Source organism: Ailuropoda melanoleuca, chromosome 5, assembly GCF_002007445.2.
Source record: "Ailuropoda melanoleuca isolate Jingjing chromosome 5, ASM200744v2, whole genome shotgun sequence".
Lineage (NCBI taxonomy): Eukaryota > Metazoa > Chordata > Mammalia > Carnivora > Ursidae > Ailuropoda > Ailuropoda melanoleuca.
This window is the reverse complement of record NC_048222.1, coordinates 129,055,913-129,073,093: the sequence shown is the minus strand read 5'-3', so window position 1 is coordinate 129,073,093 and position 17,181 is coordinate 129,055,913. Positions and strand designations below refer to the sequence as shown.

At 33.2% G+C, this 17,181-nt stretch overlaps 1 protein-coding gene across 6 annotated transcripts in view; it reads left to right on the top strand.

The window, feature by feature from the left end:
* Positions 1-17,181, top strand: part of KIAA1109 (KIAA1109 ortholog) — a 193,467-nt gene that overhangs the window by 124,304 nt on the left and 51,982 nt on the right. For all 6 annotated transcript variants that reach the window (XM_034661658.1, XM_034661659.1, XM_034661660.1 and 3 more), the window contains 5 exons: positions 1,548-1,754; positions 3,204-3,442; positions 7,935-8,179; positions 10,517-10,622; positions 16,514-16,611. In XM_034661658.1, the coding sequence (XP_034517549.1) occupies positions 1,548-1,754; positions 3,204-3,442; positions 7,935-8,179; positions 10,517-10,622; positions 16,514-16,611 (895 nt within the window). The remainder of the gene's footprint in view (positions 1-1,547; positions 1,755-3,203; positions 3,443-7,934; positions 8,180-10,516; positions 10,623-16,513; positions 16,612-17,181) is intronic.

Below are 17,181 nucleotides of genomic sequence, written 5' to 3'. Positions count from 1 at the left end.
TTGTAAAGGTAAAAAACAGTGAGATAAGTATAGAATTTCACTGTCATGATAACAAGACAGACTTCTTTGTATGTTTATTTTCATCCCGTAGATGGATGCTGTTCACAAGTGAAAGTCATTTGCATTTTAGCACCATCTGAGTGTTTTGGCTTATGTTGAAATTGAATTTAAAATGAAATCTCATTGATGATAAAGTAGCTTTACTTGTTATAATATTTAAGAAGAGATTCCAAATTCAGTAACTACTCAGTGTCCTAGAATCTACTCTCATGCTGGCTAGACCAATTTCATAGATTACTTTTTTTTCCTAGTCAGTGATAGTCTCTGAAAAATAGTTGCCTTTGTAGAAGAAAGCCATAAAGTTGTCCGGTAATCATTTTTTAAATTTTATATAATACTTGGATTTCAGTGTAAATAATCAACACCTCTGATAGGGCCATTGTTATGTTTCTCAAGGTTTATTTTAATAGAAGTTAAATGTGATAAATTGTTTAGATCCTTGAGACTGGAAATAAATTCTCAGCAAATCCTCTACAGCCTAAGTAGAGATAAATGTATATGAACTTATCTGTAGTTAATACGAAATTTGCATTTATGTGTTGTTTTGCTAAATCTATTTATTGTCAAGAATCCTTTGCCCATTTGAAAGACAGTATTTATGTTTAAAGCTATTCTTTTACTTACTGGGCCTTTAATGGTGCAGTTCATTGATGTGAACCTCTCCATTCTAAATGTCAAAACTGCTTTATCATGGCTTCTACATACATGACTTATCACAAGTTATCTGTGGAATTCCACAGCTATAATGTTGGGAGTCATTCCTCTGCTGTACTTCTTTCTGCTCATTAATTTCACAAAATTCAGTGAGTGCTGCCATGCTCAAGGTACTGTTGTAGGCATTGTAAGAGAGAACAAGAAATCAAAAAAGATAGTATATCTGCTTTATGTCTGTATCAGTAAAGCTTACTAATTTTAACTAAGTAGTAGTTACTTATTATGAATTGGACTTCTATCATTTCTTGGACACTTACTGAAAATTTAAAAAAATGGAAAACAAGTTAAATTTCTTCCTTGTTAATTTCTTCGAACCTAGATGATTGATGAATTCCTTTGATTAGATTCTAAGAAGTATAGTGAGTATTTAATTGTATATTCAGCATTTATGCTTTCTTAGTGGTTACACATATCCCTAAAATAAACTGGGGGCAAAAAGAGGAGTTCTGAATGGAGGAAAAATAAAAATGGAATTTTGTGTGCTGTACACATGTAATATGTCAGTGTTCATTCTTTTACTTGTTAGCCCATATATGTTCTCTTCCATAAACTCTGTTAAAGATATAGAATGATTTTCAGTGCAAACAATGTAAAATAAATATATTTCAATGTTTTTATAAGCCATTCCCTCAATATGTGATTTAAATGCATGAAAAATCTTAAGTCATTTAGTTCATTGAAAGATTTAAAAGCATTGTCTTACTCTTAAAATACTTTTTCAACATTCCGCTTTATTTGGGTATATTTTAATGGTCCTCCTTCTTTATTAATAGAACTGTAGTGAAATGTAGTATTGCCAAGTCACAAGCCCTCTACAGCGCCCAGAGAGGGTTGAAGACAAACAATGCTGCGGTGTTCAAAGTAGGAGCTATCAGCATCAACATTCCCCAGCACCCTGCCACCTTACATAGCATGATGGTTCGAAGTTCCCACCAACTATCTAAGCAAATCTCAGATCTTATCAGGCAGCCTTCTACAGCGTAAGTTATTTCTTCAAGTTCTGTGGTTCTGTGTAATACTTTAAATTGGTCTTTGGTGTGTTAGCAGTAGTTTGGAGAAAGACAGAGGGTTTCATCCAGATACTGACCTTTATGAACTACGATGCAGGTGGAAAGTAGCCACATGTGCCTGTGGGAGAATCATGTTGGGTATAAAGTACTTTGTCACAAATGCAATTATCAGCATTCTCTATTGCATCAATAAAGCTTAAGAGATCCCGGAGATTTGTGGGCATCATAAGAGGTACTAAAAAAAAGCAAATTGACAAATTCTGGGACTGTACCAATTCTCATTTACTTGAAACTCATTGAAATTTATGACTGCATAGGTTTAAAAATTACAGTGGCCAGTTATGTCCCCTGCATGGTTTTGTGTTGTCCTATGAAATTGTTGTACATGGTTCAAGGCAGGATATGACCATGCCACATAAATATTTTAGAGGGCAGAAAACTAGACCTTTGTACATTGACTTCTATTCCCTGTGTCTATAGCCCTTATTCATGGGTCTGCATTGTTAAGCTTTATTCCTGGTCCTTAAAGCTATATAACTAATGAATAATTAATAAAAATATGATAAAAGGTAAAAATACTGTCTTATTATGATCCTTTTGCCTAACCTATAAGGTAGAAAAACATTAGTGTGTCTTTTTACAGTGTCCTAAAGCAGTGATATTTCTAATTGTTCTATATAGATCTTTAATTCTGACATAGTATTCATGTCTGGTTGAGTAAGTAGTAATAATTTAAATATGTTTCTCCTGTCAGTGGAATATGGAATCCAAAATGTGTACATAAGACTTAGTTTGAAAATATGCTAGGGAACTTTTCCTTATTATAATGTATTGGCAGCAGAATGTAATAGTTAAAAAAAATCAGACTTGTCAGAGCGAGTTAAAATCATGGTTTCACCATTTTCTAGCTATGCTTCCTCATTTGCAAAGCAGATAATCGTACCTACTCAAAGGTTTTTGTGAGATAAATGAATAAATGATATAAAAGACACAGAGCACTAAGAATATTACCTGGCACATAGTAAACACTCAAATAATTATTGATGTTGTTGTTATTAATAGTAGTAATGACAGTAGTGGCAACAGTAGTAATATTACCATCAGTAGTAGAGTGTACAATGCTTAAGTCATAGAATTTGGAATCAAACAAACATGAGTTTTAACTCTAGTTTCACAGTAATGATATGAATGGCATTGACAGTATAACATTTGTTTGTATTGTGACTACTACTTATTTACTTTCTTAGATCATCATTTTTCTATGGCTTTTTTAAGGAAGTCTTCAGGTGGTCTGGTATTAGAAAACCTCTGTTCACAGTTAATTTTTGCTATTTTTCATTGAGAATTCTAATACTTTCATACAATAAAATGGTAGCTGTACTACTTATGTCTTTTTTAAGTTATTTTTTTGCTTTATAGCCCACAGCCCATGAAAGAAGATATTGCAACACCCCTACCTTCCGAAAAAACTCCAACAAGTGTTAATCAAACTCCTATTGAAACAAACGAATTTCCTCAGCTACCTGAAGGTTTAGAAAAGAAGCCTATTGTTCTTAAATTCAGTGCCATGTTAGATGGTATCGCCATTGGAGCAGCACTTTTACCATCTCTGAAAGCAGAATACAAAATGGGAAGAATGAGAAGTCATGGAATGACAGGTAACACTGAATTTTGAATTCAGTCTCTTAAAATTTATGATTGGTTTGAGAAATCAGTAATATTTTGATGAAAAAGTACATTTGGTTTTGAAGATATTAGATGAAAATTTAAATAATTTTAATCAGACCACTTTTAAATTTCATTTATGATGTTCTTCAGTCAGGTAAAAAATACCAGTTACACCTTCCTTGAATGACCACACCTGGCTTTTATTTGAACTCTTCAGAGCTGTTCAACTATTGAGGCCATTTCTGATCAAACTTAAGTTAAACAAATTTCCCCATCTGTTAGTTTCTTTATAGTCTGAGTAACTTGGTTTATCTTCTCATTGGGTGAAGTTAGCACGAATCAGAGGTTATTTGTCTTCTTCAAAATAGCTACTTCTGTAAGGTATTGGGATCCTTGTTTAGTCTCTCCAGAAAATTTTTGCTGCTGTATTTTTATTCTGAAACTTATATACGAAAATGTATAAATTATATACACACAGTTTCAAGAATAATAAAGAACTGTGACCTTACCAACCCATTACACAAACTAAGAATGAAAACATTACCAGTTCTGTGAAGGTTCCTTCAATTATCACTACCAGATTTTCTTCATGACTGCTCATGGAATAACCACTAACATGAATTTTGTGTTACCCAGTCCTTTGCTTTCCATTATAGTTTTACCACATGTGTATATACTCATAAATGGCTTATATTTTTAACTTTACTTGTATGGACTCCCACTACTGTATTTTTTAATGGGAAAATTTTTTGCTGTACATTTGTCTGAGATTCATCTTTTCATTCATGTATCTGTGGTTCATTCATTTTTCACTGAGACCTAATAGTCCATTAAGTGATTATATTTACAGTTTATCTACTCTATAATTGATGGACCTTTGGCTCATTTTATATTTTTGCTAATACAGTTGTTCTCACGCACATCTCTTGGTACACATGTGCACGAGTTTCTCAAGGATATGTACTTAGGAGTGGTACAGCTAGACTGTAGGGTAAATGCATCTTCAGTTTTATTAGAAAGTACAAAACTTTTTTCCAAAGTACTTGTGTTCACCAGTATTTACTGTCTCTCCAGTATTAGATGAGATTTCCCATTATTCTACATCCTTGTCAACATTTGGTATATTCTGACTTTTAAGTTTTTGCTTTGTCTGGTAAATGTGGAATGGTATCTCACTGTGGTGTTAATTTATATTTCTGTAATTGAGCTGATTTTTTTTTTTTTGTTATTAAGATATCCTTTCTATGTTTTCTTATATGAAGTGCCTCTTGATGGTTATTGTTTTTTGCCCATTTTACCATTTAGTCATTTGTATTTTTTTGTTCATAGGAATTCTTAATATGTTTTATATGTTAAGCTTTTAACATTATAAGTTTAACATACATTGTCTTCTCATTAGAGGCTTATTTCACTTTCTTGTCTTTTCACCAACAGATGTTCTTAATTTTAAAGTAACTGAATTTACCAGTATTTTCTTATGTGATGTGTATTTTTATATCTTAAAGAAATCTTTATCTTCTCTTACATTTTCTGTTAAGTGTTTTTAAATTTTGCTTTTTAAGTTCTTTATATGGAATTATTTTTTTCTTTAATTTAGTGTGGATTTGTCTAATCATTTACTGCAGCATTACTTACTGATTGATCTGTACTTTTTTTCAGTTGATACATAGTCCACTTTTGTCATCTCTTAAGTGCTGATATGTGTGGGGTCTGTTTCAGAGTTCTTTATTGTGCTTCATTGACCTATTTGCACCACCTATTTATAGTCTATTGCTACCTGACATTTCCTTTTTAAGGAGTTATCTTGGTTATTCTTAATTACTTGCTCCTTCATATGCATTTTAGAAATCAGCTGTCAAGTTCTCCGAAAAAGCCTATTTGGATTCTTAGAAGAATTTAATTAAACCTGTAGATTTACTTGGGGAGAATTTACAATATTTTTTTGTGTTTTTGTTTTTATTTTTTTTAAAGATTTTGTTTATTTACTTGGCAGAGAGAGAGAGAGAGCACAAGCAGTGGGAGCGGCAGGCAGAGAGAGAGAGAGAGAGAAACAGGCTCCCTGCCGAGCAGGGAGCCCGATGTGGGGCTTGATCCCAGTATGCTGGGATCATGACCTGAGCCAAAGGCAAGATGCTTAACCAACTGAGCCACCAAGGCAGAAAATTAACAATATTGATTAATGCAATATTTAACCCTTCTATTCTTGCATATGTACTTCTTTGTCTCTTTAGGTCTTCCTCAATGTTTTTCTATAAGGTTTAAAATCTTTCAACCTAAGGTTTTTGTGCCTCTGTTACAAAGTGTATTTATTTGTATAGATTCCTAGGGTACCTTATGCTGTTGTTGTTGTTTAGTTACTACAAATGGGATATTTTGTAAAATGGCATTTTCTAAACTGGTGGTGAGATGTACAAATGCGCTTAATCCTTTTATGTTAATTTTATACTCACCACCATAGTAAACTTTTTTTTATTGCTAATAAGATTCTTTGGAGTTTCCTAAGTAGATTGTTTCCTTTCCAGTCCTTAAGAATTTTTATTTCTTTTTTTTTTAGTGTGCTTCTGCTACAGAGTTCAGAAAAGGGGGTACTGTGGGCATCCTTGTCTTACTCTTATTTCTTAAGAGAATATTTCATCAGTGAATGTGATGTTTGCTGTAAGGATTTGCTAGATACCTTTATCAGGTTAAGAAAGTTGACTTCTATTCCTAGTGTGCAGAGTTTCCATGAAGAAAAATTAGTGAATATTACCAGATGCTTTTTTCTACATCTATTGAAATTAAAATGTTTATTCTCCTTTATGCCATTAATATACGTTGTATTACTAGTTTAAAAATGTGCATACGTACACATATATAAATATACACATGTGTATTTATATATATTTACATGTATGTCTATTTCTACTAGCATTTTGAGTTTTCTTTATGGAGAGGGATTTTTCTGAACATCTAGATCTTTCTATTACTAGAAAGAGAAGCACTATGAAGGGAGTTTCCAGATTTGGCAATCTCAGAAGTATTAGGCCTTCAGATATTGGCCTGACAAGAAATTAGACTCATCTTGGCCATTTATTCAGGGCATCCACGAAGTATAAGACTCCACAGAGACAGTAAGTCAAAAGCCAAATGGGCAGTCTGGAACTGGGAAGATAGGAATATTTAGGAGCAAAGTAAATGTACTATCAATTATCTAGACAGATAAGAACACATAGTTCTTCTTGGAATGAAGGAAAGGGACAAAAATAGTAAAAGAATGACTGTACCAGTGATATGGATTGACCTGAGGCCTAGGATTACTTTAGTCTTGATGTTTTTATTTGGTAATGCTGGTGGTAGTAGTAGAAATGGTAATTACTGTGGTAGCCCCCACCCTTGGCATCCTGCAACTGATGGTCACTGAGTCTGCCTGATTGGCATTAGGAAGAGAAGATCAGAGCAGTCATGATCTTTCTGGCCATTCACAGTTGCACACAGCGCTTGGTGAAAGAGCTTTTTTTTTTTTCTGTTTATGCCTAACTCATTCCAAGTATAAACATTATTGTATAATTACTGAATATAGAGAACGTAACATATAGGAGTGATCTTTTACTAGTATTTTGAAAAAAAGAGAATTATTTCTGGCACAATTGAGAACACTAGGAATATTTATTAAATTATAATATACATGTAGGCAAAATAGGCTATTTAATGATGTTTGAATGGAGAGAATTGGTAATGTACAGCACAGTGTAAGACTTTGTTGGCAGGAAAGGAGTGCATGTGTATACATTACACAGTATATACAATGGGCAATAATAGATCTTGATTTTAATAAGGTTTCTTCTAGTCTTTAATGCCTTCATAAATAGCTGGAGAAATATGGCTTGAATAACATTAAAGGTTGTATATTTATAATTGTTTGAACAACTGCATGCCAAATTGTTGATATAAGTGTTTAGAACCAAGAGTAGTTTTAGTAAACTAAACCGCATGCCATATCCTTATTTGGTATATGGTCCCATTAATAATTATTGTTAAGGTCAAAAATTCATGTGTTTTTATAATTTTATACCTGATGAATGTTTTCAGTGAGTACAATGATTTGAGAATTTTCACTATGTCCTTCCATATTGGATTAGGATCAGGTGGCTAGTTGTTAGGTGCTCACTTCTCTGTTAATAAAGCAGAATGAATGTGAATATGGAATATAATTTTTTTACACTTAATTTCTCTTGTTATAAATCTTCTGTGATAAAGGCAGTTTCTTTCTGTTCTTTCTGTGAAATAAAGAACATTTGTAGGTGTTTCTCTGGCACCTAGTAGGTTTAATAAATAATACTTTCTGGCTTAATGATACTGACTCACTCTTTATAGTACCCATATATATTTATAAGGATATATTTTATTTGGGATATGTATGCATTTTTTTAGAAACCATTTTTTGAGCAAAGGAGTGAATGAGCACCTGAACAAACAAACAATAATTTTTCTTATTTCTTACAGGTGCACAGACCAGGTTTACATTTGAACTGCCAAATCATAGATTACGTTTTACTTCGAAAGTTTCTGCCACGGATATGTCAACCATTCCTCCTTCTGCCAGTCTCAACCTTCCTCCCGTTACTATGTCAGGGAAATATATAATGGAAGAGCATGATAGTTATTCAGATCAGGTGTGGAGTATTGATGAACTACCTTCTAAACAAGGGTACTATTTACAGGGAAATTATCTACGTTGTGTGGCAGAAGTAAGTCTACTTTTTAATTTTCTTATGCTTTGTCATTTAGGAGTCTTTAAGCTTTAGGTGTACCAAACTTTTAAACAAATCATTAAATCATTTATTCTTACAGAATTTTATACCAAATCTGGGGTGTGTGTATGTACGTGTGTATGTATATATCTGTCTCTTTCTCTATAGTTTCATTTAAATATGCTTTTTAAAAATTAGTTATCTTTGGGGGTGCCTGGGTGGCACAGCGGTTAAGTGTCTGCCTTCGGCTCAGGGCATGATCCCGGCGTTATGGGATCAAGCCCCACATCAGGCTCTTCCTCTATGAGCCTGCTTCTTCCTCTCCCACTCCCCCTGCTTGTGTTCCCTCTCTCGCTGGCTGTCTCTATCTTTGTCGAATAAATAAATTAAAAAATCTTTTAAAAAATGTTTAAAAATTAGTTATCTTTGAATTTGTATTTCTTACATTGGTTTCATATCCATCTCTTTAATACTTTATGGTTCATTTGATTATAAAAAAGCTGGTAGCCTTTATATGCCTTGACTTATATAGTACTTAAATCAGTCCTAAGAGGCAGGTATATTTGTTCTCATTTTGTAAGTGAAAAAACTGAGCCTTCAGGAAGTTGGTTACATGATTCATCAGAAATACATAATTATTAACAATCTAAAGGTCATACAAATAAAATAATTACAGTTAAATTCAGACTAACTTCTTTACTAAGGGAAGTTGAAAACCAGCATACCTGATTCTATCATTATTTTTTCACTTTATATTGGTACAACTGTCATAAGTTTAAAAAACCTTCCAATGCATATTTTTTACTTGATTTGTGTTAAGCAGGTCGTCTGTTGTTATACTAATTTAATACCGTAGAAAACTGAGGCTGAGAGAAATTAAATAACTTTTCCTAAATCTTTCCACTATCAAGTGTGCAGCGTGGATTCATACACAGCACTGTCTCTCAGCTAGCTTTGTCAGTTTGTCAGAAACAGTTGCAACTTTATCAAAAAGCAATTTTCTAACTATTTATTTTATCAGTTTTATTCTCTAGAATGTGAAGCATCTATGAGAAGGCTCTTTGAGTTCTTTGCTAGAAATATTACAGCTAAGGGAGATATTTAAGTCTGGTTTACCTTCTTTTGGCCCTGCTTACCCTAGCACCTTTCTAAAAGTTGGGATTTCTTTATGTGAAAATGAGTGTACAAAAAAAAAACTGTACATGATTCTAGAAGTCAGATATTTATTTAAAAGATAGATTATAAAGCATATTTCATTTGTGCTCTCTGTTCTTAAGAAGAAGTGCTTCAAACTCTAGTTTAGCAATACTATTCTTAATGTCTCATTTGGCAGAAAATAAAACAAATCTGATGCAGTATATTGCATAATTCCTTACTAATACTAGCTATTAGAAAGGTATAAAGTTTGTAATTGGGGAAGAACACAATCCCAGATTTGCTAAGAATGCAGTTAATTACAAACTCTTGAAAGAATCTAAGGTTGCATTCCTCAGATAGTTGCCTGTTTTACTATGGCTTGAAATAAATACACATGAAAATCATCTTAGCCCATTCTGTACTACTCTATACAAAATAAAAAGTGGCCGGTGCAACTTAAACTTTATGTGATTTCTCATAAATCTATTTTGCTCTCTTAATTTTTGATCAAAATATGAATGCTAACAAAGTGGCAAATTTGAAGCATTTGCCTTACTCGTAAGTTTGTTTCAGTCTATCTTTACTATAATATTCAACTTCAATTAGGGCCTGCTTTCTATTTAATCTATTAATTCTTCCCAGAAATCTTATGCTTTATACTAATTATAGGGCATTTATTAAAGCTGATTTGAGTATATCTGATTTGCTGTTTCATGTGAAGTAAGCCTCATGAGAGTCATGATTTTGTTTTTATCCACAGCTATATCCTTAGCACCTAATTAGTACACAAAGTAGATGGTCAATAAATATTTGAATATGCAAATAAGTTTACCTTCATATGTAATGATATTTGTCCATGGTTCTAACACTACTATAGTAGTCATTGAAAATAAATACTACTCTAGACAAAATTTCAGTTTTGAAGTTAACCGGTTATATAAAGTATAAATTTCATTGAAAGATAGAAAAAGATACTTATTGGCTACTGTTATTAAAAAAAAAATTAAAGAATGCCCCATAATAATGTCAGACCAGTAAATGTTGGGCAATCTGAATATTTTCTAACCTTTTTTCAAATAATATGTAGATAATTCATTGTTTTTCTTCAGAGTTGGGGATGACCTATGTGAGCAAAAGATGTATTTACAACAAATACAGTCAGTATTGTTAATCTAATATGCTGACTTTGTTTGGCAGGTTGGTTCCTTTGAACATAATCTCACAACTGATCTTCTAAACCACTTGGTATTTGTACAGAAAGTGTTCATGAAGGAAGTTAATGAAGTAATACAGAAAGTTTCTGGTAAGATAATCTGGTACCTTGTAATATAGAATATATAGCAGATTTTTATTCTCATTGGCTACATGATGTTCCATTTATCTGTGGTATGAGTATTGATCCTATAATTAGATGTAGTTGTTGAGTAATTCCCTAAAAACTCTGCATTCCTTTTCTGGCTTGTCCACCTACAGATTCTTTTGCTTATTACTTTGTCATGTGTAATATATGCATTCATGATTTATAAACTTCACAAAGCTCCTTTATGCTTCCTCCCCCCACCCCCACGAAAAGAGCCAATAGTGTATGTCTATTAGCCAAACTAATCTTACTCACTTGGGAACAAGATTTAGATCAATATAAGATTTTGACTTTATACCATATGGTGACTCTGCTTGCTCTCTGATAAATCATCTGTAGCAACCCTTATCATATTTTTGCTATGCACCAGGAGTAGATTACAAATGAGCATTTTAATCACAGTTTTACATTTAAACAGGAAATATATGTTTGATTTAAAAAATGTTTAAGTTTAATTCACAAGATAAAGTATTAAGAGGTATTAGGATGGAAAATAAGTTGACTCTGCATAAGAATTCTCAAGGCTAAATATTTCCAGTATGGATGTAATCATGTTAAAATAATACTGAAACCACATCTGTAAGTTGCCATCAAGAGGAGATTCCTCCATGCTGATGAATAAATTCATTCATATAACTGATTTACTGAGTAAGTATCTGGGTATTCAATTATAATTTTAATGAATTCTGTGAATGACAAGAACAAGGTGCTGTGTCCGTGTCAGAGGAGACGCTAATCTAGTTTAAGAAATCACAAAAGGCTTGGGGCGCCTGGGTGGCACAGCGGTTAAGCGTCTGCCTTCGGCTCAGGGCATGATCCCGGCGTTATAGGATCGAGCCCCACATCAGGCTCCTCTGCTATGAGCCTGCTTCTTCCTCTCCCACTCCCCCTGCTTGTGTTCCCTCTCTCGCTGGCTGTCTCTATCTCTGTCAAATAAATAAATAAAATCTTTAAAAAAAAAAAAAAGAAATCAGAAAAGGCTATACAGAGGAAGTCATATTCTCAAAACCTCATAAATGAAATCTGTTTGGCAAGAAAGGAGAGGTAGAGAAGATGCAGGCAGAGCTTATGGACAAGTATTCGATAAGGTCCCAGAGGGGGACAAAACTTATTGCAGTAGGGAATTAAATTATGTAGTACACATATGAACAACAGATTTTCCTGATTCTCATGGGATGGTTCTGATTTTATCTGAAGTCAGGAAACTACTAAGTGATTATATTGAAGCTCAGTAGAGCTATAGAGTTTCACAAGTTAGGTTGTAAAAAATCAGATCAATTGGTAGCCTTGGAATTTTTCTGAAAATGGTTGACTACAAACCATTAAGGAAGAAAAAAAATAAATAGCAAAGCCCTTTCTGCCACTGTTTGGGGTGCCTCCGTTTGGGGAATATACAGAAGTTTTGATGTGGCCCATTTACCGGGGCCACATCAAAATCACATTAGAACATTAAGATACGGAAGTTAAGAATATTTTAAGCTGGTAAATTTTTATGAGTTCTAAAGTATATTTTCAAGTCTGTTATTGCTGAATGTGTACAATGAAAAAATATGTAGACTCTTAAAGTAACTAATTTTGTATCTTTCATGGTTAAAAAGCTATTATTGTAGAGTTCTAGTATCAGACTTGCACTGTAAGTTGCCCTTAAAGTGCTTTTGATGAAAGAGAAAGAAAGGCTTTTCTTAATCGTCAAATTGCAGTCAGTGAGGAGTAACAAGTATATCCCTAGGTCTACGAAGAATGAACTGGAAAAGAAGACTAGAAATTAATATTCTAACCACGAAGATTTCCTAATCACTGTGAAGAATTCAGAGACAGGATTCTGACACTAAAGTCATTTAGTGGCTAGGTCTGATCCCTGAACCATTCCTTCATGACTACAGAGTGAACTCTAGGAAAATAGCTGGAAGTAAGTCATTTATCATCTAGCTAGCCCCAGGACCTCATGGAGCAGAGATTTTACAAAACCAGAGAATGTAACATTTTATTGAGAGGGAATACTTTGAAACCTTGTAGCCAAGCTTCTTAGTATTCTAATCTGTATTGCTTCCCTACTCTCCCATAATCTTCATAGTTATTGTCCTTTTTCTTTATTTCTTACAACTTTTCCTCATGCTTTTCCTTATTATTACGTTTAGCACTAGGACATTTTCTATTGTATAGAAATACTCATTTACAGCAATCATTAAGTTGTTAGTAAAATTATTTTTTTGAGGAATCAATTCTTACAATCTTATTTTCCTTGGACTCCCTGGGTTTTAGAAAGATGTAGGTAAGCATTGACCTAGTAAACAGAAGAGATTTAGTTTTGAATATGGACAGCCATCTTAGAAACATATAAGGAAGTTACCTTCTGAGAATTGGGCCAGTTATATATTTAATTCATAATGAGGTAAAAAAAACTGTGGAGGTAATGTGACTGATAGTGTCTGTGATATTTCTATAAGCTTAAATTGTGTAGTATAATTTGTAAGAGGCAGAGCTCTTTTAAATTTTAAGAAAAAAATTTTCTATGACTAGATAAAAGATATTCAAGGCAATGATAGATCAACAAAACAAATAGCCTTTTTAAAAAATAAACTTATTAGAGCAATTTTTGGTCCCACAGCAAATTGAGGGAAAGTTACAGAGATTTCCCAAATACCTCCTGCCCCCAGTCCTGTATAGCCTCCCCCATTATCAATGTCCCCCATCAGAGTGGCACATGAGTTACAACTATTGAATTTGCATTGGCACAGCATTATCACCCAAAGTCCATTGTTTACATTAGGGCTCACTCTTGGTGTTGTACACTCTGTAGGTTTAGACAGATGTACAGTGACATGTACCTACCATTATAGTATCCTACAGAGTAGTTTCACTGCCCTAAAACTTCTCAGTGCTCCACCTAATTATCCCTCCCTTGGTCGCTTCCACATTTTGGCAATTATGAATAAAGCTGCTGTAAACATCTGTATGCAAGTTTTTGTGTGGACCCTACATTTTCATCTCCTTTGGATCATAACCAAGGAGTATGATTGCTGGATTATATGGTAAGAATGTGTTTAATTTCATAGGAAACTACAAAAAGTCTTCCAAAGTGACTGTACCATTTTGCATTCTCACCAGGAATGAATGAGGAATCTTGCTGCTCTGTATCCTCATCAGCATTTGGTGTTGTCAGTGTTCCAAATTTAGGCTGTTCTAATGGGTTCATAGAGGTGTCTTAGTATTGTTTTAATTTTCATTTCCTGACGATATGATGATACTCTGTAAAGGATCTTTTCTTGTGCTTATTTGCCATCTGTGTATCTTCTTTGGTGAGATGTCTGTTAAGGTCTTTGGCCCATTTTTTAAGCAGGTTGTTTTCTTGTTGAGTTTTAAGAGCTCTTTGCATGTTTTAGACAACAGTGCTTTATCAAATGTATCTTTTGGAAATGTTTTCTCTCAGTTATGGCTTGTCTTCTCATTCTCTTGACGTTGTCTTTTGCAGAGCAGAAGTTCTTAATTTTGGTTAAGTACAGTTTTTCAATTCTTTCTTTATGGATCATGCCTTTGGTGTTGTCTCTAAAAAGTCATCACCATATGGCAGGTTATTTAGGTTTTCTCCTGTGTTGTTTTATAGGATTTTTATAGTTTTGCATTTTACATTTAGGTCTGTGATCCATTTTGAGTTAATTTTTGTGAAGGGTATAAGGTCTATGTCTAGATTCATTTTTTTTTGCATGTGGATATCCTGTTATTCCAGCACCATCTATTGAAAAGACTCTTTCTTTATTGTATTGCCTTTGCTTTTTGTCAAAAAATCAGTTCACTGAATGGGTCTATTTCTGGGCTTTCCATTTTATTCCAGTGATGTATGATTTGTCTGTTCTTTCACCAGTCCCACACTGCCTTGATTACTGTATCCTGTAGTCTTGAAGTCAGATAGTGTCAGTGTTCTAGCTTTGTTCTTCTCCTTCAGTACTATGTTGGCTATTCTGGATAGTTTGTCTCTCCATACACACTTTAGAATCACTTTGTTGATAGCCACAAAATAACTTGCCAGGATTTTGATTGGGATTGCATTGAATTTAAAACTGAAATTGGGGGGCGCATGGGTGGCTCAGTCATTAAGCGTCTGCCTTCAGCTCAGGTCATGATCCCAGGGTCCTGGGATCAAGCCCCGCATCGGGCTCCCCTGCTCAGCGGGAAGCCTGTCTCCCTCTCCCACTCCCCCTGCTTGTGTTCCCTCTCTTGCTGTCTCTCTCTCTGTCAAATAAATAAAATCTTTATTAAAAAATTAAAAAAAATTTTTTTTAAAACTGAAATTGGGAAGAACTGACAGTTTTCCTGTCTATGAACATGAAATACCTCTCCATTTATTTAGTTCTTTGATTCTTTCCTCAGAATTTTGTAGTTTTCCTCATGTAGATCTTGTACGTATATTGTTAATTTATACCTGATTAACTTAATTTAATTTTTTGTGGTCTAATGTAAATGGCATTATGTTTTTAATTTGAAATACCACTCTTCATTGCTGTTATATAGGAAAGTGATTGACCTTTATATATTATTAATCTTGCATCCTGCAATCTTGCAATAATCCCTTATTGGTTCCAGCAGTTTTTTTGTTAGTTCTTTCAGATTTTCCACATATATAATCTTGTCATTTGTGAACAAAGACAATTTTATTTTCTCATTCCCAATTTCTATACCTTTTATTTCCTTTTCTTGTATTATTGCATTAGCTAGGACTTCCCATATGATGTTGAACAGGAATGGTAAGAGGAGTCATCCTTGCCGTGTACTTTATTATCCAAGTAGGAGAGTTTCAAGCTTTTCACCATTGACCATATGATTTTAACTGCAGATTTGTAGATATTATCAAATTGAGGAAATTTTCCTCTATTCCTTTTTACTGAGAGTTTTTATTATGAATGGGTGTTGGATTTTGTGAAATGATTTTTCTGCATCTCTTTCTTTTTTTTTTATCTTTTATTTAAGTAATCTCTACACCCAACGTGGGTCACAGACTCACCACCCCAAGATCAACAGTTACATGCTCTTCCACCTGAACCATCCAGGTGCCCTTTTTTTTTTAATCTCTTGATAGGACCATGTGATTTTCACAAGGATTGTGATGGATTTCATTAATTTGGTTCCCTAATAGGAGAAAACTTCCCATCCCATGTATATATGCTCCCTGGGATGATGCTAAACTCAACATACATACAAAAAGATTAATCATTTTAAGATAGAAAATTTAAAAGATAAACAAATTTTTTTTCATCAAGGGGACAAAAAGTAGAAATAAAAGTTACACGTTAAAATATTAGAATATTATTTCATGGATGCCACATTTCCTGGGCAATAAACGTAGGACTCTACTCCAGGTCCCCTACCCCATTTTTTTACTTTGTAGGACAAACCTTTGCTGTCACACTCTTTATTATTAGCACCTTTTACCTAATTTTTAAAATTTAACCACCTTTTATTTTTTCTTTTATTCTTTTTTGTTTGTAGCACATCTAAATGTAAACAACAAAGTTCACATTTTTGATTGAAGAAATTAGTCCAGTTTGCTTTTTTCCCCTCAAATACGTTTTCTGAGATATATAATTACATGTGGTTAATTATATACATAATGTTTTTAGTCCTTATAAAATGTTCTTAATAAATGCCTATATATGCAGTATTATCCCTAACTTATATATATCTGTGCCAGTGAAATGTGACATGGCTACAGTTCCCTATTAAAGATTGAGTTAATGATCAGAAAAAAAATAACTTTTATTTTTTTTAAATGCACAAAATAATTATTATTTTCCTCTTAAAGTGATTGCCCCAGACCCTCAATTATTTAATCTCTTTAGGTGGGGAGCAGCCTATTCCTCTTTGGAATGAACATGATGGAACAGCAGATGGAGATAAGCCTAAAATTCTACTCTATTCCCTGAACTTGCAGTTTAAGGTAACGTATAAATAATTACATTTTTCAAAGTATTTTTCTAAGTTTTTAATGTATTCTAGTTATAGAAAATTTATATTATACGTAAATGTGCAAGTAGAAAATAAAAATGAAGTATGACCCCATCCGCTCGAGAAAAAGCTTTATCAATCAAATGTCCTTTAGGACTTTTTTCTATTTGTATTTTTATGTATGCATATATTTATGCATTTTAAAAGCCTTGGATACCTTTCCATGTCAGAACAAACAGATCAACTTTATCTTCCTTAATAGCTGTAATATTTATTATACAGTTGTAACAATTTATTTAACTGCCCCCTTCTGGTAAATATTTTGATTTTTTTTCTAATTATTACGTTATAAATTACTCTGTAAGAAATATTTTGTACATTTGTCCAATTAACAATAATACCTTAATAGAAACCTTAGTATTTCCAGTACTTAAGATTTCAGTGTTAAAAATACTATTACCAAGCAACTAATTATAATTAATGTATTTAACTCATGAACAGTTCAGATGGTAAGTACAAAATATTAAAATGAAATTTAATAGCTAAGAAATTCCCTACTAAT